Raw genomic sequence first — 22618 nt, 5'->3', positions numbered from 1 at the left:
AATTTTTTAGTCTGGAAATGTATTTGATTTATTAATTTTTTAAATTGAAAAAAATTGATATTCGCCGAATGCTATTTAGTTGACGAACACACATATTTATGAGAAAGTCTAATAACCAACCCACTGTTTTTAATATCGAAATTCCAACAATAATTCATTCATAACTTACTAACAACCTGAATCCAAATTTTCAAAACGCAAAATTACTAGGAATTCAAGCGCAATATAGTGCACAAATAACATGAAACAATATGTATCCAAATTCCTATTGTCACGCCCTCAATTTTTAACATAAATATCAATGATTTTCGTATTAAGAACCCTCACATTAATCCGTACGATACCCAAAAGAGTTCAACATTTACATTTCCGTAATTGTATTTCAGATTTCAATAGTTTCCAAAATATTACATCATTGGCTCAACGGTCTCAAATTGACATTAGTATCAAGTATCAAGAGAGTTAAGAGTTTACAAATGTTCCTTGGTCAAAAGAATTAAAACCTAAGATATAATACATCTTTCAAAAGAGATTTACAAAGATGAATAAGTAACTTCTTTGGTTAGCTTTCAAAATGATGTCCATACTCCAAGCACTCCACGCATGCAACCTATGGTTCCGGATTAGCATCTGAAAATAACATAAGGCTTAAGCTACACTAGTCCAGTAGAAAAGTTTACGCAGACTCTATATGCAAATGAGCAACCCGGATAAACAAACGAAGGAAATCAAACAACAACGGATGTAAGCTCAACCTATCATGGTCAAGTGTCAATTTATCACCAATCCTTCTTCTCGACATACTCTTACATCTTATTCATTTCATTCGTGTCTCAATAACTAGTATCATCAATGTGTTTGAGCCGAAGCTCCTGCCGGGCTGATTATGGGACCCCGATATCCCCTGCCAAGCACTTATCTCGAAGGTTAGGCCTTGAGTGTTCAATATGTGAGCATTAGCTCCTGCCGGACTGATTATGAGACCCCGATATCCCCTTGCCAGGCACCCACCCGTCGATGGGCCCCGAGTGTTCGCGCGTCATTCACATACTCAACTGTATCGTTCTTATTTTCAAAGTGCAACAACCTATATTTCACATTTCATAACTCAACGAGTTCATTTAAATTCATCAGATACTACTCTAGTGTGAAACAAGTAACATTCTTAAAAACACTTGAAAGAATGCATAAACAAACTCATTGGAGTCGACGAGAAGCTTCAAAAAGTGATTTGGAAGAACGTCGAAAAACTTGCTGAAAGACACTGTAGCAGCTCAATTACCGGTAGAAGAGGGAAATTCTGCACTTGTCCTACCAGTAGATGAAAGTTCCTACCGGTAAAAATTGGAAACAGAGAGGCCAAGATTTTGAACGTAAGAATATCGGTACCAGTAGATGAAAGTTTCTACTGGTAAAAATTGGAAACAGAGAGGCCAAGATTTTGAACGAATACCGGTAGGAGAAAAGTTTCTACTGGTAGGAGTATGAGCTTTTGAGCTGCTGCAGTACGTCCGGTAAAAATTGGAAACAGAGAGGCCAAGATTTTGAACGTAAGAATACCGGTAGGAGAAAAGTTTCTACCGGTAGGTGTATGAGCTTTTGAGCAACTTTTGAGCTGCTGCAGTACGTTTGAGCTAGTTATGAAGAATTTCTCACTTGTCCTACCGGTAGGTGAAAAGTTCCTACCGATTGTGGGGGGGGGGCGGGGGGGCGTTTTTCAGGCCATTTTGACAGGATTTTCAGATTTCGATCAAATCTCATTAACTACCAATACAAGCTCAAAGATGACATAAGAACACTCAAATAACATATAAAGAGAGGTAGAATTCCCTACCTCGAAGTCGAAGCACGTAACCCAAGCAGTTACGAGCCCTAGCTTTCTGAAAATCGAAACAAAGTGCAATACGATTCCTCCGAGCTCAAACCAACGGAGTATGGACCACAATATGCATAGAGGGTGAATGATTGAATGTTGTTTTGAGTTGTTAGGATGAAATTTGGAGAGAGAGCAAGAGAGAGGGAGAGAGCCGAGAGATGAGAGGGAGACGGTGAGAAAGAGAGAGGGAAAATGATTCCATGCTCTCTTTCACCCTCCTATATATACTCATATACATACAAATTACACATTGCACCTTTCCACAATCAATTTTATCACCTTAGCCCAAATCACATAAACACCACTATTTCCCATTTCTTTCTCAATTATAAACATTAAAAATCAAATAAATTAAATACGGATCTCTACATTTTACTATCCTTAAAGAAATTTCATCCTCGAAATTTTTCATGCCAAGACTAGCTAACATATACATCACATATGCATGTAACAATTATAACCACCAATATTATGCAACCAGTCAAATACCATGATACTTTAAATTTCAAACACTCACATTGGTTCATTTCGGAAATAAGTGTGGATACTTTTCTCTAACATCATCTTCTCATTCCCAAATCGATTCCTTGTTACCTTGACTTCTCCATAAGACTCATACTAATGGTATCGTCTTACCCCTCAACACTTGATCTCGCTAATCTAGGATACGCACTGGTTCTTCCCCATAAGACGCGTCGGCCTCTAACTCAAGTTCGGACCACTCCAACACATGTGACAGATCCGGTTTGTACTTTCTTAACTTTGACACGTGAAACACGTCATGTATACCTGATAACCTCGGTGGCAAAGCCAAACGATACGCAACCTCCCCAATCTTCTCAATGATGTCGAACGGCCCGATATAACGCGGCGATAGCTTTCCCCTTTTTCCAAAATGAGGCAAACCCCTACGCGGCGATACTTTAAGGAATACATGATCCCCCTCTTTAAATGACAATGGACGATGACGACGATCGGCATAATTCTTTTGTCAACTTTGCGCGGTCAACAATCTTTGGCGAATCACCTTAACTTATTCAGTTGTTCTCTCTTGAGTTTTCTTAAGGCGTTGACGAATCGTTCTCATGCTTTCAGAAGTCTTCTTGATCATACCCGGCCCCACTAACGTAGCCTCTCCTAGTTCAGTCCAACAAACAGGCGATCGACACGGTCTTCCATATAAAGTCTCGTACGGTGCCATTTCGATACTAGATTGATAGCTATCGTTGTACGCGAACTCGACTAATGGCAAATGATCCTCCCAACTACCGCAGAAGTCCATAACGCAAGCCCGAAGCATATCTTCCAAAATCTGAATTGTTCTCTCAGATTGCCCATCGGTTTGAGGATGATAAGCAATACTAAATAAAAGATTAGTGCCCAAAGTGGCTTGCAAACTTTACCAAAAATGCGCGGTAAATCTCAGATCTCGATTGGACATGATGGATACGGGAATCCCATAAAAGTGAATAATCTTTTTGCTTTACATTTCAAACTTAGAAACAAAAGTGCGGTCACATCATATCCAAAAACGTAGGGTGTATTCACTAAGTTTGAAATGTAAAGCAAAAAGATTAGTGAATGTACACTAACTTATTTGCCTAGCCAAAAGCAACCCGAGACTAACTTTAAAAAGCAAATCAACTCAACTGCTGGATAGTGGAGTTAGTTACAAAAACCACCACTAAAACAAATGAAAGCGGTGATGAAAATACTAGAGAATTGGGTGCTTTGATTACTGGATAGTGAATACAATCAGAGAGGATTCTTGGGTGAGATGCATCAGATATTGGCTACCAGAAACTGCCATTCTAATCCAACATATTCATAGTCTAAAGCCTATAGTTAAAGACATAGCTATAAGGCCATACCTGGCCCAACAAAAGCAGCCAAGTACTGCACTTGAAAGGCCACAAAAAAACAGCCATGTACAGCACTTGAAAGGCCAAAAAAACAGCCATGTACACTACATGGCTATGATCAATGCCGAATGCCATACCACATGTTCAAAATCTCATATGCACTTGAAAGGACACACACAAAAAAACAGCCATACAACACTTGAAAGGGAAAAAAAAAAAAAAACAGCCATGTACAGCACTACATAATGAGTGGACATGCAGCCATGGGAGTAGAGTTTTCAGATAACTGCTTCAGAAGAAGAATCATTGCAAAGGATGTTAAAGGCAAATTAACAAATGACAGAGACAGAGAAGAAACATAGGAAAGAAAATCATGAAGCCTAGAACATAACCAGTACATATAAGAGCTAAGATTTTCTAAGACATACTCCATACCACCAAGGATGGTAGACATACTCCATACATATAAACAAAGGATGCTAGACATTTTTTGAGACATCTACCTAATAAAACACCAAGGGTGTGGGGAACATATAAACACAAGTTGAAAGAAGGGCTAAGATTCATTTGATTCAAGAGCTGATGTGTGCTCTCCAACTCTGTTAAGGAAACATCTAAACTCTTACAAATATATTACAAAAATGTCATTAAATGGTGGATAGTGCCGTAGACACAGGAAAGCACTAGTACTTCATACAACACATTATTTATGGATGACTATCGAGTAGTGCACTTAATTAAAGAGCTAAGACTTTCGGTTAAATAATACTCCGTAATACTTCTTTTGTCCAAATTATTTGGCTGGTAATGTTCTTATCTACGCGTAAGCATGGCTATGGAAAACAAGGAAACCTGGCACATCCACCCTTATTTTTATTGTCCCTATCTCCGGCCAGTCCGTTCTGTCTCGGATCTGGGACCCCATTACCTTCTCGTAAAAAACGCATTTCTAGGGTTTCAAGTTTTTGTATACATGCAAAAACCGACATATACATAATATACAAATGTCTTTCTTGGATCTGGGACCCCATTACCTTTTCTTAAAAAAACCCATCCCCAAATTTACAAGAATGAATAATTCAACAAGTGCAACGAAATCAACGGTCTCGATCATTATAATAGTCTCGCGATCGTGTGACTATTGCAACAACAAGTACAACATAAGACATAGTTGACTATCAAGCAGATCAAAAGTATAGATTGTAATGGTAACTGCCGTGTACTTTTTTATATTGCTCGATCTGAACCGTTAGGATTTCACTTCTTATCAATTATAGCATGGTCACCAAAATCGGAGATCATTTGATATCGGCGACAACATGATCAAATTTAATACGTTCGGAGACGTTAAAGTGTTGTAGTGCACTAACAAATTAAGCCCCGTCTAAGGTCTTTTTTGGCAATCGAAATCATCTATCTTTGATGTAATACGAATTAGATCATTCATACCAAGAACGAAATTAACCGCATACGGATGGAAACTTGATCTGACAACAAATTTTTTTAAGATTTGAATTTGCATTCTGATAAAGAAGCTTCCTTAACCCGATCGAGCCAATATTTTACGATAATCTTATGATTAAAAAGAAAAAAAATGTGAATGGTTTCAATCGGGAAGGTTGCATCATGATCAATGTGGTTGGAACAAATATTTCGTTTCTTGAAACTTTTTAAATTGGAAAAAAATTGATATTTGCAGACCAAATTTATTTTTATTCTGCAAAAAAACTAATATTCCCAACCAAATTTTTTAGTCGGGGAATGTATTTGATTTATTGATTTTTTAAATTGAAAAATTGATATTTGCCAACCAAATTTATTTTTAGTCTGCAATAATACTAATATTCCCAACCAAATGTTTTAGTCGGGGAATGTATTTGATTTATTGATTTTTTAAATTGGAAAAAAATTGATATTCGCTGACCAAATTTATTTTGGTCTGCTGAAGACCAATATTACAAACCAAATTATTTAGTCAGGGAATGCATTCGAATTATTGATTTTTTAAATTGGAAAAAATTGATATTCGCTGACTAAAATTTCTTTTGGTCGGCAAATTTATAAAATTAGCGACCAAATTGGTTTAGTTGGAGTTTAATATTAATATTTACAGGCAAAATAATATTTGGTCGGTAATTGTTCGACAATTGGTGACCAATTCTTTTTAGTCGGGAATTTTAGTGGACAATTATGTAATTTCTTGTAGTGCAAGTTGCCTACCAAAAGAAAACCTAATTGGGTTAGGAAAGCCCAAAAAAATCCCTAAAAAGAGTCTTTTCGCGTTTTAGCGTTCCCGTACGTCTGGGTAGACGTGACTCCTTCCCAGGCGGAAATTTAGAGAGTAGGGATTGAAGCCAGGTAACATAGTTGTACGGACCACCCAGACGGACTTGAATCCTACGCGGGTGGAAATTTCAGACAACACCAAATGGCTTCAATCAATTCCAGACGGCTTCATACAGCTTTGAAATAGCTCCCAACGGCTCCGAAATTAAGCCAAAACACTTCAAGTTTTGCATCAAATTGTTTTTTAAATTAATCTATTCGTCTCGATGAAAAAATAAAAAATATGTAAATCAAATTTGAAAAAAAGTACACAATAGGTAATTGCCCATAATTTAAAGAGATAATAAAATACACATAATTAAGGAAAACCAAAATTTACAGTTTACACCATAAGATACCATATCGTGCAGCGGAAGAAGGGAATGCGATTAGAAGTCCCATTCGCTTGAGTGAAATTAAGCTGATCAAAATCACCTTCCAAGAAGATTAATGATACTCAAAACCACATCACAAATATGCTTCAACCCGTCCTCTCTACCCACAAGCTTAGGTGGATAAGCCAACCCCGCGTACCTCTTAAACCCATTGTGACAAGCATTCGGATAGTCCGCGGCCGCCATAACATGCATGTAAGCATAGTCGTACATCTCCGAGTTCAAATCCTGAATCGAAGATTGGAGCGCATTCACGGCGTACGAATACTTATCAGCACACTCCTTCATGACTTTTCTCATTGAGGTATCGGTACTGATGCTAAGTACTTGTGACGACAAGTAAGAGGCGGTAGCAGTTGCATTAGCGATTCCAACGCCGACCATGATTGTTCCTAAGCCCTTTGTGTCTGCTTTAGGGCTCGTTGGGTCGGATTTGAGAGAAGATAAGCATAAGTCGTAGTATTTGGTGCTTTTGCAAGTCTTTTGGATCAAATCGGTGTCTCCGTTTGCAAGAACAATTGGTTGGTAAAAGCGGAGAAGTGCAATGGAGAGAAGGAAAAGCAAGAGAAAAGAAGAAGAAGTCATTGTTGAGACGAAGTAAATTGGAGAGAGAGAGAGAGAGAGAGAGAGAGTAAATTTCGTTAGTGCCTTCAGTCTTGTACAAGGCAATGAAGCGAAGAATTACAAGAGCGCTTATGCTTTTATTGGAACTTGTGAAAAGGAAGGGAAGAGAAAATCCATCATTTTAGGGACGGAATATCGAAGATTTCACATACAATGGACTACAACATGAACAACTTTTGTCGATTAAAAAAAACATGAACAACTCTTTTAGTAAGTCATATTTTGCATACAAATTCATATTTTGCATACAAAACAGTAGGGGGCAACATGTAAAGGTTTAAAAGTAAAAAAAAAAAAAAAAAAACCAGATAATCAAGGAGTTTCGCAAATATCAGGTGGCCCTGCTCCCATAAGCCAACCCCTAGTTCTATCTTTGCATAGTTTGGTTTGAGAAGAACGAGGAGAGAGAACAACAAAATAAGGAGGGTTGAAGAGTAAAATTTTTCCTACACGTCCCTTATTATTTATTCTCTCTTCTTTTTTCTATAGAGATGATATTTTTCCACTTTATGGTTCTTGTAAAATAGAGTTCTATGGTTACTTGAAAAATATTGCTTTATTTTAATGTTTGATTTATTGCTCTGAATTGAGTTGTCAATGTTGTTTTGTGTTCATTGAATGGAAGGGTTTGTTTGGCAGGAACCATGCAATCTTTAAGGACTTGTTTGGTAGCTGGCCAAGTTGCCAAGGTCACGGGTCACGGATACAAGGACAAGGGACCCTCTCTTGATCACATTTGATTCTGGAATGCTTGTTCCTTAGTACAGAGATTCTGCACCTTACAATTATTGGATCCCTATGGGCTCTTGTGTTCACATTTTTTTGTCACAACTGTCGTAGTTTTGTTGGGTAGTTTTCTAATCAGCGATATCAAAGTAAAAGAGTTCGTTTTGAGCCAAGTCACATAATTCGTCACTAGAGAGTGGCGAATCGCGCTAGTTCAAAGATTGGTGTACAAGGACGAAATTCATGAGCCCATCTATATGAGTTAGTGATGTGGCCAGCTAATACGATGGCGACTAACTCATTTCTGATACAACTCCTCTTTTAAAGTAAATAGCTCTACTTAATTTAAAAATGCCTCAGAATTCAGGATTTAGGAGATCGACATTTTCCACACTCTCGCAGGCCTGCATGTTCACGCTCACATAAGCACTTTATGTGACTTGGGTTTTCAGTTAAAATTGTCGACACCGCCTTGAAGATGGGACAATGGGTTGGAACAGCTAGCGACAGGATACACAGGATCTGAAACATATATTGGAGGCTTGGAATTCATGGCAGTTTGATTTGTAGACATGTCATATTTAAGCAGAAGTGTTAATTAAGTACTGCCAAGGTTCATGGATGGGGTTTTGAGCCAATCTTGAGCCGCTAGAGTCACTGTTTGGATAAGACTTAACTATTAATTTCGATGGGTACATGCAGTTAGCAATGTTCTCAAGGCACAATACTGTAAAAAGATATACTGAACTTCTTTTACGTAATGATCACATCATGTTTCTTTTACATAAGAGAAGACAAAAAAAGATAAAATTCCCAAAACAACCTACAGACCTTTTATTTCATCATACTTGGGTCTTTTTATCAACTTCTTTGCACATTCAGGACAAGGAGTAGTCTCGAACTAAGGATATATATCGCTAGCTCTTAAGCATATATTCATACGGATGATGGATCTGAGACCATCTAGCTCCTTTAAGCATATACTCAAAAGCCTTGTTGATCTCTGCGAACGGGACTTCGTACGTGGGTGATGAATTTCTCCAGTTCAAGCACCTACACGAATTTCAAAGGAAATAGACACAAGAACAATTAATAGGATAAATGTATTGTATAATGATATGACATGTAATCAAAGCTATTTCTCTTCTTATTGAAGGAGTCCGTTCGTCGTGTCGGTGAAGTGATTTTACATGGTCTGAAGCAGATTCCCAAATGGATTTTAATTTGTCACATACCGGCCTATACCTAACAGAATTCCGAACATTTGATACCATTATTTACCTATGTATAGAATCAGTGGTGGACCCAGGAATTCGACATTGCGAGGGGCACCAATTTTCTTTGTAATGCAGTAATATATGAGTTACAGTTAAGCACATTCACACCCAAATAATTTTAATTAGCATTCATGATAATGTAATAATTTTAAAGTATATATGTATTTTAATAACAAGCTACTTGGGCAAACTTGCGCACTTCGACTATATGCGTTAAAACAAAATTATCACATGTTCATCATCTATTTTTCCATTATTAACTCTACAAGTACAAGTTTCAGGGACCAAAAATATACAAATACAATGTGCGGATTCATATTGAGTATTATACAACTGATTGGAGACGTTGGGGAGTGGGGCAAACCTTGGTTGTGAAAGAGTTGGATTTTGAAAAAAACCAAAAAAAGTTAGGGGAGTGGCCCAGTGGGACTCAAACTCGCGTTATTCCTTTGCCATAGCGTGTCTCTTACCGCTGAACCAAACTTTAACATCTTATAGAATATAGCATATATAATATATATATACATATAAAATCGGGATTTTTTTTAAAAAAAGGCGTGGGGGCACATGACCCCACGTGCCCCAAGGTGGGTCCGCCCCTATATAGAATGATGTTGACCGCTATCAGCTCATAACTTCGCCATATCATCAACACCCACAAAGTGTCCCAATACCAAGATTTAGAATATGGTCCATAGTTTCAAGAAATGCGGAGAGGATGACCTAGTTGCCTAAAACAGAACGAGCTCTATAAATAGGTAATGCAATTTACCTTGTTCATGTATTTTTCCACCACAGCACGAAGGTCAGAGCGCGGTTTATAGTTACCAAATAAGGTTACTGTGAGAGTTTTTTCATTTAAGACATTCATCGGGTGGGTTTTGAAAGCATCATCCTTGTTTGGCACACCTACTAGTACAGCAACACCCCATCCCTGCAAGCATGCAAGAATCGGACATTTAAACTTTGAATCAAGAATTAAATTTTTTCCTTGACGCGAAATGGAAGAGTTTAGTAGAAATTTACATCATGAACACATTCAAATGCAGATATCATGGCATTGACACTGCTGGTACAATCCACACTTCGGTCGACCCCTCCGTTAGTCATTTCAACAATCACCTGAAAGCAAGAAAGAGTAAGAAGCTCAGATCAATGTGTTTGAAGGTCTTTGATAGGTGGTTTGTTCACCTCATTATCGCGGGTGATAGGTGTTAGGATAGTACCTCCTGAACAGGCTTATCGTGTTCTTTTGGATTCACAAATTCGGTCACCCCAAATTTCTTGGCTGTGAACAACAAGAAGGAAACTGACATTAGAGGGAAAGTAAATGAAAGTAAATTTCTTGGCTGGGCTTTTGGGTGAAAGGGAGTTCGTGGGAAGTTTACGACAGGCTCCGTAGCAGAAACTACCAATGTCCAGATCAAAAACTTCATACCATCCCCTTGATATTGACAGCTATATTTCTACAATGGAGGGTGCCACTAAAGTCTAAATCGTCTCCGTGTTGAAACCAAGACTCATGTTATGTAACATAGCATAGAAGTAATTAAATCTTTTCTTATAAGTACGATACATCGGTGTAAAAGATTGAGTTGGATTTGTGAGGTTGGTTATAGTAAGGCCTGGCCGGAAAGTATTCTTGCCTCTATCATTAGCTCGGGTAGTCGCCGTTCCTGGTGTTTTAGCCGACTGACCGATAACGATAAAGAGAAGGGAATCTCCTACCGGGTCTTGGCAGATGTTGGAAAGTTCTCTAATTTTAAGATCAGTTTATTAACAAATTGATAGTTTGCATACTGCACTTTACAGTAATATTGTGAGGAAAAGAACTTTTAGTTGAAGTTATCTGACGCACCTTGTTCAAATCTCTTTGAGTTCAAATCTACCCCAATGATCCTCGAAGCACCTGCAATTCTAGCTCCTTCGGCAGCCTATTCAATCGGAACCAAATAATTTTGATGATCTAGTTTCATGACACCAGCAATTAACAAACAAAAATTTAAATGGTTATTTCTTAAGAGAGATGACAAACTCACCGCAAGACCAACGGCGCCTGATCCAAAAATAGCCACAGTGGACCCTTTTTTAGGTTTTGCAACATTCATTGTGGCACCAAGACCTTCAAAGGAGAAGAAAAGAAACTCATTAACATAAGTAAACATGATATCAATGAATATTTCATGGAAATTGGTAAACTTTCGATCCCAACCTGTAGAAATTTCACAGCTAAGAACACAAACTTTGTCGAGTGGAGCAGAAGGGTTGATCTTGGCAAGACAACCCACATGAGTCACAGTATACTCGCTAAATGTAGAAGTTCCAACAAAATGGTAAATCGGCTTCCCGTTAATTGAGAACCTTGACTTGCCATCGTTGAGCATCATGCCACGGTCAGTGTTTATCCTGAGGAGGTCACACATGTTACTCTCCTTCGATTGCAAGGCCGACATTCTTTGCATTCCCCAGTAAATACAGGAAGGACATGGTCCCCTAGTTTAAGTTCCGTCACACCTTCGCCAACGCTCTCAAAGATCCTGAATGCAGAGACAGAGTGAAAAATATGGAAGCACAAAGATAAAAGATACACATGATCAATAAAATCCGTAGCAATCGAAATAGCAAAGCTGAAGTAGATTGGACTTAAGATCTCATACCCACCAGCTTCGTGCCCAAATATACGAGGAAATAATGGAGTTTGTCCCTTCGAAGAAATATGCAGATATTAGTATGCAAACAACAAAATTCATTGAACTTGGTCTATTATTCCTAATTAATAAAATGTGAGCAAAGATTTATCCTCGAAACGTAGTTAGTTACCTTTGCTTCCCAGAATTAAACATTAGTGTGGCTAAGGGAGGTAAACAGGATCTTTACACGAACCTCCATCGCCTGTGGAAGCGCTACCTCCACTTCTTCTATCACCGGTGGCTTTCCAGCTTCCCATGCCACGACAGCTGCAGTGTACAACAAATTGAATTGGTCGATACTAATCTAAAACTGAGAAAATCTCCATCAAGGGGAGACAATACAACCCTCATAAAAAGAGAGCAAAGAAAGGGATAAAATCACTACATGTAAGCGAAAAATGTCACCGGATCATCGAAGCAGTTCCTCATTGAAAGATTGAATTGACTAAATATATGCTCTTAATGGCATAGCGGATTCATAAGGCTTTGTTTGGTCATAAGTTTGAAGTGCAATATCTATGTTGGACGGATAGATGAAATATCTGTGTTAATACATTGAAAATGCATGATTCAATTATTATGAAGAGACCTCCACAATCTTGGTTATGGATTACGATTGCTTCTGGCTATAGACTATATTTTTAAGGAAGGAATATAAGGTATATTAGCAGATTGTATCTATTTACTTGTCTTCTTTAAACCCAATAACAAAATTTTGATGAAAAATTCGCACAATCTTTGGAATCCTAATAACCATAACAGCACAAGATACATTCTCAGCCCAGGAAAAATTGAACCTCCCAAAATCTATTTTAAAACTAGAACAGGAAAACTTTTTGGGAAGCTAACAAATTACTACTAAGCACAAAGGAAACAACTGAAAATTATACTCAACGCCATCTTTTGCTTTTGAAAAACACCTGAAAGCACACACGCCATCACCAACAATTAGCGAGGTCAAGAGAAAACACTTTGCGAAAATCAGCAGTCAGCCGAGAGGAATATCAGTTAGTTAGAAGGGATGTGAGAGTACCTCTGCAACGTATGTCTTGACCAGCTGTGCTTACCATCTTCTTCTAGCTTTCCCTCTCTTTCTCTCTTGAGATTTTCTCACAAATATTGTGTTTTTCTTCTCCGGTGTGGAGACATGCTTGTGCGTCGCAACGTATATGTGCATCTCAATATACAGATAGATATTGCATGAGACACAAACTGATCAGATTTGAAAACCATATACTACTTCCTTTCCTACCACTGTTTTTTTGGTTTTTGGAAGCTAGAAAAAACTTCTGCAAATCCAGCTGCACCCTTCGAGTTCGAATACCCGTGTGAATTGAGTTGGCTTGTTGACTCTGTGTTTTGATGAAAATTCAGATGTTCTCTAGCCCACAGAATGCCGGCTGGGTAGAATGGGTGCAGCTGAGTTAGATTATTCAAACAGGTGAGTTGACTTTAATCACAGTGATGGATTTGATTATAGCAATTCATTTGATATCCTTTGAAGATGCCATGGAAATAAAATAAAAGCAAGTTGGATTGCTACTGGATAGATAGAATACCAAAAACTAAAGAGTGGCTCACAAGTCCCACAGAATCCCAATTTACTTGGGCAATGCTGCAGATGTATCCACATTAGTTGATTCTTTTTTTTATTTATCTTCCATTAGTTGATTCTTTGATTAAAGGAGAAACAAGCTTACATCATCTTCAACCTATCTCCAGCAACCCTGATTAGTCTGTTGGATTTGACAAGAATATATTGGGGGATAATGTTAGTTTCAGCATGCCTTCCTAGTCCAAAAGGCAGGACAGGCCCCTCCAGGAGTATTTGCAGAAGAACTCCTCGAAAGCAAAGTGCTAAGGAATATCAAATGGAAAAGCCAAATTCCCTAACAAATCCAACACTGCATCCACCATGTTGACTTCCATCAGATGAGCAGCAAAATCCACATTTTTCTCCGTCATGAAACCCACTAAGACAAAAAATACCTTTAAATTAAATAAAGATTATTTATCCCTCTCGCTACATCAGCAACAGGAAGTTGGCCGGAAAGGAAAGTTGGCCGGTGCCGGAAGTTGGCGGCGCGGGCGACCGGAGTCGGAGATGATGACCGGTGGGAAAGAAAATATTTGACCGATTGAGAATAAGACGTTGACCGGTGATAGTGACTATTTGATAAAAAATAAAAAATAAAAAAATTATGGTGGCAACACAAACATATATGGTTATCTATGGAAATCTGGACCTATGTTATGCCAATAACATCAACCTATAATGTTATATGTCCAACATTGTTCTCTGTATCTTGCCAACAACACAGGCATGTATGGTTATCAATGAAATCTTGACTCTATATTAGACCAAGATAATTTTGGATGTGATTTTTGTATATACAGATTTTTTTTTTTTGAACGGCAAGTATATACATATCTTTGATTGAACGATGCTGCCTAAAGTGACTGATTAACCTTTGTATTATTGCAAGTGGTTGGCTACCTCAGTTGTGAGGCATTATGCCCCCGTGCACCTGGGCAAAGTTCGATTACCTTGTTGGCTTGAGAATTAGCCTTGGCCTTGATTAATTGGCAGAGAGATTAGTGAATCAAGCTAGCAATTGGTTGCCGCTAATTTTATCGGGGAGAACACGCACACACGGAAATAGAGCAATGGGGGAAAGCACACCACTGAGATTTTTCATTCATACTTTCTAGAGAATTCTACAAGGCTTGTATATAGATACAACATTGGGTCGATCCTTACACAAATGCCCAACTACAAATAACTTAAACTTGACCCAAATTACACTTACATTTTATGGTCCACTAGTCATTTTAGCCCAAACACAAAATACAACATGACCCAAAAATATTAAGAGTTGTTTGGACAACACACATTATACCAACATTACTCCCCATTAATGTGCTGTTCCACAACTCCAAGTAATTTTTTGAAATGCTGAAACTTTTGTTTAAGTAGAGCCTTAGAGAAAAATGAAAATGTCAACAACTTGTTCTTCCGATCTGCAAAACACAAGCTGCACTTCACATGCTTCAATTACATCTCAAATGAAATGATGTTTGATTGCTATGTGTCGAGTGCGGCTGTTAAATATTGGATTTTTGGCCATCTCAATGGTTGATTTGTTATCACAGAAAATCTCAGTTCCTTCTTCCTGTTTTTCACAAACATCTTCAAGTATTCTCCTCAATCAAATTGCTTGAGAGGTTACTAAACCAACTGAAACATATTCAGCTTCTACAGTTGATTGCGCCACACTCTCTTACTTCTTTGAGGCCCCAAGAAAATACTCCAGAACCAAGAGAAAAAATATATCCGGAGGTGCTTTTCATATCATCAATGCAGCCGCCCCAATCACTATCGCAAAACCCAAACAGTTTCACATCTGCTTCTCTGCAATACTTGATTTCATAGCTGGTTTTGCCTCTAATGTATCTCAAAACCCTCTTTGCAGCACCAAGATGATTTTGGCTGGGATTGTTCATGAATCTAGAGAGCAAACTTACAGCATACATTATATTAGGCCTTGTAACTGTGAGGTATAATAATTTCCCAACCAAATGTCTATATAAAGTGGCATCAACCTTCTTTTCACCATCTTCTTTCATGAGTTTTTCATTTACAATCAGAGGAGTAGCCACGGGTTTACACCCATTCATCCCAAATTTCTTCAAAATATTTTTAGCATATTGCTTTTGTGAGATAAACACACCCTCTTCAATTTGATAAATTTCAATTCCAAGAAAATGATGTAGCAAGCCCATATCACTCATTTCATAACATTGCATCATTTGTTTCTTGAAATCTAATATCATCTCCTCATTATCACCAGTAAACAACAAATCATCGACATACAAGGCAACAATAAGAATTGATGTACCTTGAGTCTTCACATATAGAGTCGAATCACTTTTGCTCCTCTTGAACCCCTTTCCATTGAAGTAAGAATCAATTTGACTGTACCATACTATTGGAGCTTGTTTCAGCCTATATAATGTTTTCTTCAATCTGTACACCTTGTCTTCTTCCCTTTTTGTGACAAATACTTGAGGTTGTTCAATGTAAACTTCTTCTTTCAATTCTCCTTTCAAGAAAGTTGATTTTATATCAAGTTGATACAATGACCAACCTTTTTGGGCTGCAATGAGAGCTCGAATGGTGTCCGGCCTTGCAACTGGAGCAAAAATCTCCTAGTAATCAACTCCGAGCTGTTGTGCATACCCTTTTACTATTAGCCTTGCCTTGTTTCTTTGGAATGAACCATCCGAATTCAGCTTCACTTTAAAAATCCACTTCACACCAATGATATCCTTGTCTTGTGGCCTTTCAACTAATTCTCATGTCTTATTTTTTTCGATTACATTGAGTTCCTCTTCCATAGCTTTTATCCAAGTTTCATTCTTAATTGCTTCTTCAAAACTTTCCGGTTCCACCATACAAAAATTACACTGGGCATACACATCACTCAAACTCCTCATTCTTATTGGAGTTGAGCTAGGTGTGGATGAACTAGAACTTGAACTTGGAGAAAGTCTAGGAGATGATGGTGAGGCTAACCTTGGTGAGAATTGAGGTGAGCCTTCATTATCTTCCCCTTCATGTGCAGCACTTCCTTGTTCTTCATTGACTTGGACACATTTCTTTTCAACTTTTCCTTGTTCCCAATTCCATGAAGCATTCTCATCAAACATCACATCCCGACTGATTATAATTTGATTTGTCTTCAAGTTATACAATTTGTATCCCTTCAATTGGCTACTATATCCCACAAAAAATACACCTCACTCATTTCATCCAATTTGGTTATCCTTTCTTTTGGAATATGAGCATAGCAAACACATCCAAACACCTTGAGATGCTTCACCGACGGCTTCCTCCCACTCCAAGCTTCAATTAGAGTTTGATTCCAAACAGCCTTTTAGGACACCGATTTATCAAATAAACAGCCGTGTAAACAACTTCTGCCCAAAAAATCTTTGGCAGCCTTTTCTCATGCAACATAGACTTGGCCGTTTCCATCACCGTCTGAATTTTCCTTTCGAATACTCCGCTTTGCTGTGGTGTGTAACCCATTGTTAGCTGCATTTCAACACATTCATCTTCACAAAACTTGTCAAACTCCTTAGAGTTGTACTCTTTGCCTCTATCACTTCTCAAGGTTTTAATATAGTACCCACTTTGCTTCTCCACCATATTTTTGAACTTCTTGAAGATAGAGAACACTTCAGATCATTGCCGCACGAAATAGACCTATGTCATCCTTGTGTAATCATCAATAAAGGAAATAAAATACTTGTTTCCAACATGCGATAGAGTTCTCATAGGACCATATACATCCGTATGAACTAATTCCAGCATCTCTTTTGCTCTCCAAGAAACCCCTTTTGGAAACGGCTTTCGATGGTGCTTCCCAAGTGCACACCCTTCGCAAAACATCATGAACTTCCTCAATATTCGAAAGACCTTGAACCATGATCTTTTGTTGAAGCAACTTGAGACCATGAAAGTTTAATTGCCCAAGTCTCCTATGCCACAACCACGATTCATCATTCACAAGTGCTCTCAAAGCAACATTTCTACATATTTAAATGTGAGCGGAAAGCTTCGATTCTTCTCCATCATTAACTTTGCCACAAGTTGACTTCGGTCATCTTTATCATGAATGGTACAACTACCAGCTTCAAAATGGACTGCATAACCATGTTCCAAAAGTTGTCCAACACTTAGTAAGTTCTGCTCCAAATCTGGTACAAGCAACACATCATGAATCAACTTTGTTCCTTTCTTGGTTTGAACTCCATTTGTTTCTTTACCCTTTGCATACTAATGCTCCATTTCCCATTTTCACTTGTGAACCAGCTAAAGTATCCATGTTCAAGAAAATGGATTGATCACCAGTCATGTGATTGCTACAACCGCTATCAAGATACCAAACTTCATTCTTGTATTCGGAGGCAACTTGACAATCATAAAATAAATTCCCTTCACCATTTTTCTCTTTTGAAAATTTAGCTTGTAGATTGCTCTTTGCCTTGCAATCCTTTTTAACATGCCCAAACTTCTTGCATTTATAGCACTGCAGTTTTCCCCGAAACCAACAGTCATTTTCAAAAGATTGTCCTTATCACATATTCTACATTTTTTTGCATCATCAATATTTAAGCTTCTATCATAATTTCCTCTACCTCTTCCTCTTGAGTTTCCTCCTCTTCCTCTTGAATTTCCTCTTCTTCCTCTTTCAACTCGACCACCCCTTTGTGATTGAACTGCTCTTGCATGTTTGATTACTACTTGATGATTCTCCATGACTTTTAGAATTCAGATTAACCTTAGACTAAAATGCACTCTCCAAGGGCTTCTCTGATTGTTTTAACAACCTTTGTTCTTGAGCTTTCAATGACCCCATCACTTCTTGGACACTCATTTCAAAGATATCCTTTGTTTCTTCAATTATACCAATCCTTGTATTAAATTTTTCTGGTAGACTAACCAGAATTTTTTCAACAATCCTCTTTTCTTCGATCTTTTTACCATAAGACTTCATTTGATTAACAATCACCATAAGCTTTGAAAATATTTAGTTAATGTTTCAAAATCTTTCATGTAACGACCCACTCCATCTTTGTACAATATTGTCCGCCTTGGACACCGAAAGCCCATAGACTTCCCAGTAGGTCACCCATCCCTAGACTACCCCAGGATAAGCACGCTTAACTGTGAAGTTTATATGCGCTTTGGCCTGCCCTCACGGTTTTAAAAGGCCTTGTATAAGTAGGATGGATCTTTCCTTATAAACCATGAGTTGCCCCTTTCCGTCCGGACAGAGCCTGCTATCCTGCAGTACCGCCAGTTACCGGAAAGCGAGGTGTCACAATTCATCTTCAAATATTCTAACTCTCTTCTAAGAGTTTGAAGTTTAATAACCCTTACCTTCTTATCTCCTTGAAACTCCTTTTGCAGAATATCTCACGCTTCCTTTGATTTCTTGGTCTCAATAATCCTTGGAAATAGATCATCAGAGAGTGCTTGTTGAATGAGGAAGAGTGCCCTTGAATCCTTCCTTTTTGTCTACTCCAATTTTTGCTTTTCTCCTTGAGTTAAAGGAGTTTCTGGGTTAGGTTCTTGATACCCATTTTTCACAAAACTCCACAACCCTTGTGACTGAAAGAAAGTTTGCATCTTTACATACCAATAATCGCAATTTTCTTCAGCAAATATGGAAATAGGTGGCTGTTGAGAACTCACACTTTGGTTGATTTGATCAGCCATGGAAGTTTCTGCAGAACCCACTCTTCTTTTTTCTCAAATCTTCCGTCTGGACTTCTTTTCTTGAACCCTAGCTGTCGATTTTGGGAACCAGCTCTGATACCACTTTGTTGGCTTGAGATTAGCCTTGGCCTTGATTAACTGGCGGAGAGATTAGTGAATCAAGCTAGCAATTGGTTACTGCTAATTTTATCAAGGAGAACACACACATGGAAACAGAGCAATGGGGGAAAGCACTCCACTAAGATTTTTCATTCATACTTTCTAGAGAATTCTAGAAGGCTTATATATGATACAACCTTGGGTCTATCTTTAAACAAATGCCCCACTACAAAATAACTTAAACTTGACCCAAATTACGCACTTACATTTTATTGTCTACTTGCAAACATAGACATTTTAGCCCAAACAAAAAATACAACATGACCCAAAAATATTAAGAGTTGTTTGGACAACACATTATACCAACATACCGTAAGCTCTATTCTCCTCCCCCAAGTCCCCTAGGATTTTACGGATTAGGTTTAACGAAAGACCAAAAAACAAATACCTTTGTATAATTAAGAAATGATAATGCCAAATTGTTTTTATTTGTGCCAAAACTCTAGTGTCTCTGAGGAAATCATCTGACATCCTACGATTAACGCTCAATAAATCTGGTCTTCAAAAAAGCCCCAATCTCAGTTGATTAATTATCCTCGTGAACATGCAAGGGAAATCTGTTCAGAAACAGATCCCGAATCATTCCCACGTGCATTTACCGCTTGAAACGCAAGGGATAATTTTCCCAATAGCAAGATACAAAATCAGTATCACTTCCATAATTTGTGAGTTTTTAATTTTAACTGTGGTTAACCTTGGTAGAGCCTTCAAGTTAGTAAAAATCAATATGGGTGAGGGTAATGTTCACCCTCGTTTAGTGAGAGTGAACAAAATCGGATCTATTTTTTTTTTACCAAACACTATGCTTTTTGACATTGACTTCCATCATCTTTGATTACTTTGAAAACTCTTAGAATATGTAGTAGGCCAAGCTCAATTATGATTCCACCATGGGCCACCCATATTCCGCTGCCACCGCCGGTCCTCACCCACGTGCGGAGACGGTTACGCCATGGGATAATCGTGAGCGCACATGGATCATGCCAGCTCATCCCCAAAATCGGTTGCTAGATCTATTCGGTGACGTCACGGAGACATCATCTGGCATGCGCCAGGCACGTGCCCGTGCTTAGAGAGCAAGTCAGGGAGCTCTATAAGTACCAAAGGATAACGCCTATGGAAAGGTAGGCACTGATATACGCAACTACCCACTCAAACCCTAGTTTCTTCCCTTTCCTCCTGCACATACTCATCCTCTCGCCGGAGGGCCTTACCGGGCAACCCCCGGCTAGGTCTTAGTCGTGCGCTCCCTGTGCAGGCTAGGAGAAGAAGTCTTAACAACCATCAAGCCACCAGCGGAGGAAAAGATCGAGGATCACGGGCCACACAATTGGTGAACCTGACGTGAAACGCTTCTGATTCAAACGGCTCTCACATCCTTCAAATCCCCTCACTCTTCCGCGAAACAACGACCAAACCACTCACAATGGGCGGAGATCAGACGGATGTAGCCATATCAGGGACCAAAGACGCTAGCGGAAATGTCATCCCCACAACACCCCATGAGAGGCACATGTCCATGTCCCTAGCCCCAGGATCCGGTCTCTCACCGGTCGCGGACGATGTAACGGCGGCCTATATCCGTTTGCTACAGCATCGCGACGACGAAAGCGACAATGAACTGGCCGCGTTAAGGGCAGAGGTGGCCCAAATGAAGCAACACATGCAGCAAGACGCTACCCCTGCCACATCAAGATCTGGCGGGGGTAGGGGAAGACAAACACCACCTCCACCACCACCACAAGGGCGACAGAACGAGGGAGGCCAACGCGAATCCTTAAAAGATCGCCTAGGCTTCACCTCGACACCGGGCGATGCCAGAGAAATAATCCTCTACAAGCAACCCACCGCATCTGGAACACACCGTTCTAGAAGCCATCACGAGTGGACCAGGACGTGGGATACCGAGTCATTTACAAGTACGTACTCAACTGGTCGTGCAGAATTCTCTCGCACAATGGTCTCGCACCATAGCCGAGATTTCGCACGGACCAGACCCCATGTCTTTGAACGTCTAGGGAACATTCCGCCTGAGAATCTAGACGAAGAACGCCACGCACGGCAAAACGGGAAAGCAGTACGCACCGAGGGTGCGAACGAAGACGACAGAACCCGACGTAACAAGGACAAAACCGTCGATGGCCCACGTCGAACAGCGACGGACCTTTGAGACAAGCTTCGGCGCAGGGACGCCGAGAAGGCGCCAGCAAAGGAGAACCAGGAAAGGGTTTCAAAAAGAACAAAGACGGACGAGCACGGCAAACCGCCGCGCCCAGGATTCGAAAGACAACTAAAGGATCTCGGCGTCTCTCCCTTCACCTCCCACATCATCAACACACCGCCAGAACCCACTTTCCATCTACCCAAATTCACGAAGTTCGACCCAGCGACCTGCGAAGCCTACACTCACCTAATCCACTTCCGGCAAACCATTGAGCTCTGCACACTAAAGGATGAAGTAAAATGTAAGGCGTTCCCATCCAGCCTCGGCTCCCTAGGACTCCAGTGGTTCAACAAATTGCCCGCTGGATCCATACGGAACCTGGCCGACCTTGAACGTGCCTTCAACACACGCTTCATCACAAACAACAAAACGGCTAAAGAGCCTGAATCCTTATCCCAGATGAGGAAACTCTAGTCCGAAACTCTCAGACAATATGCCAACCATTATTGGCAGCTATTCAACAAAATTCCAGGAATCGATGAATATTGGGCTGCGCGCACTTTCAAAAACGGTCTGGAAACCGGCAGCAAGATCCTTGACGAACTCGCCATCCGCCCACCACACGGCATGGGAGAATTGATGCGCGTCGTAGAGAGATTCTGTGCTCTTGAAGAGTTTTATGCGGACTGTGCGGCCCAGGGAATCCCGAGCTTGACAACATCATTCACCTCGGCCGCACCCCAACTGCCGGCACCAGTAATCACCCAGCACTTGCAATCCAAGAAGCAGGTACACAACATCAAAGAAGGGAAGAAACGCCAGCCAAAAGAGCACGACTACGTGGCCGAAACCACCCACTTCAAAGAACCCATCTGGTCCTTCCTAAAGGAAATCATGAGGCAACCATGGTTCGAGTGGCCGCAAGGCAAGCTCGGCACGGACAATGGCCAAGCGGATCAGAACCCGAGGAAGAAGTGCTCGTATCACAATGAGCTCGGCCACTACACGACTGCCTGCGCACCATACAAAGCCCTCCTGGAAAAACTCGCAACTCAAGGTCACCTCGATCAATACATCGATCGATCAAAAACGCCCGCCCGGCAGACAAATCCCAACCCCAACGAACAACGCCCACTGATACACGTCATCCACGGTCCAGTGACGAAGGCATCTGAAACCGCCCTCAAGGCCGACATCGATCACGTCTCAACATCCAAACAAATACTCTCAGT

At 39.8% G+C, this 22618-nt stretch overlaps 2 protein-coding genes and 1 pseudogene across 2 annotated transcripts; all 3 read right to left on the bottom strand.

Annotated features, from left to right (window-relative positions):
* Positions 1-6325: 6325 nt before the first annotated feature.
* LOC131303784 (cell wall / vacuolar inhibitor of fructosidase 2) lies at positions 6326-7551 on the bottom strand. The gene has a single exon (XM_058330794.1). It carries the CDS (start codon positions 7041-7043, stop codon positions 6495-6497), a length of 549 nt encoding a protein of 182 aa, XP_058186777.1. The 5' UTR covers positions 7044-7551; the 3' UTR covers positions 6326-6494.
* A 1104-nt stretch (positions 7552-8655) lies between these two features.
* On the bottom strand, positions 8656-13628 carry LOC131303783 (alcohol dehydrogenase-like; annotated as a pseudogene).
* A 1209-nt stretch (positions 13629-14837) lies between these two features.
* On the bottom strand, positions 14838-18072 carry LOC131303080 (uncharacterized). Its single transcript, XM_058329868.1, has 8 exons — positions 17980-18072; positions 17619-17870; positions 17421-17527; positions 17088-17319; positions 16722-16999; positions 16156-16552; positions 15061-15984; positions 14838-14948 (listed from the first exon to the last, which is right to left on the bottom strand). Exons 1-8 carry the CDS (start codon positions 18070-18072, stop codon positions 14838-14840), a joined length of 2394 nt encoding a protein of 797 aa, XP_058185851.1.
* Between the last annotated feature and the right edge of the window lie 4546 nt (positions 18073-22618).

The sequence above is a fragment of the Rhododendron vialii genome, chromosome 10a, assembly GCF_030253575.1.
Source record: "Rhododendron vialii isolate Sample 1 chromosome 10a, ASM3025357v1".
In the NCBI taxonomy this organism is placed as follows: Eukaryota; Viridiplantae; Streptophyta; class Magnoliopsida; order Ericales; family Ericaceae; genus Rhododendron; species Rhododendron vialii.
This window is presented reverse-complemented; position numbering and strand designations above follow the sequence as displayed.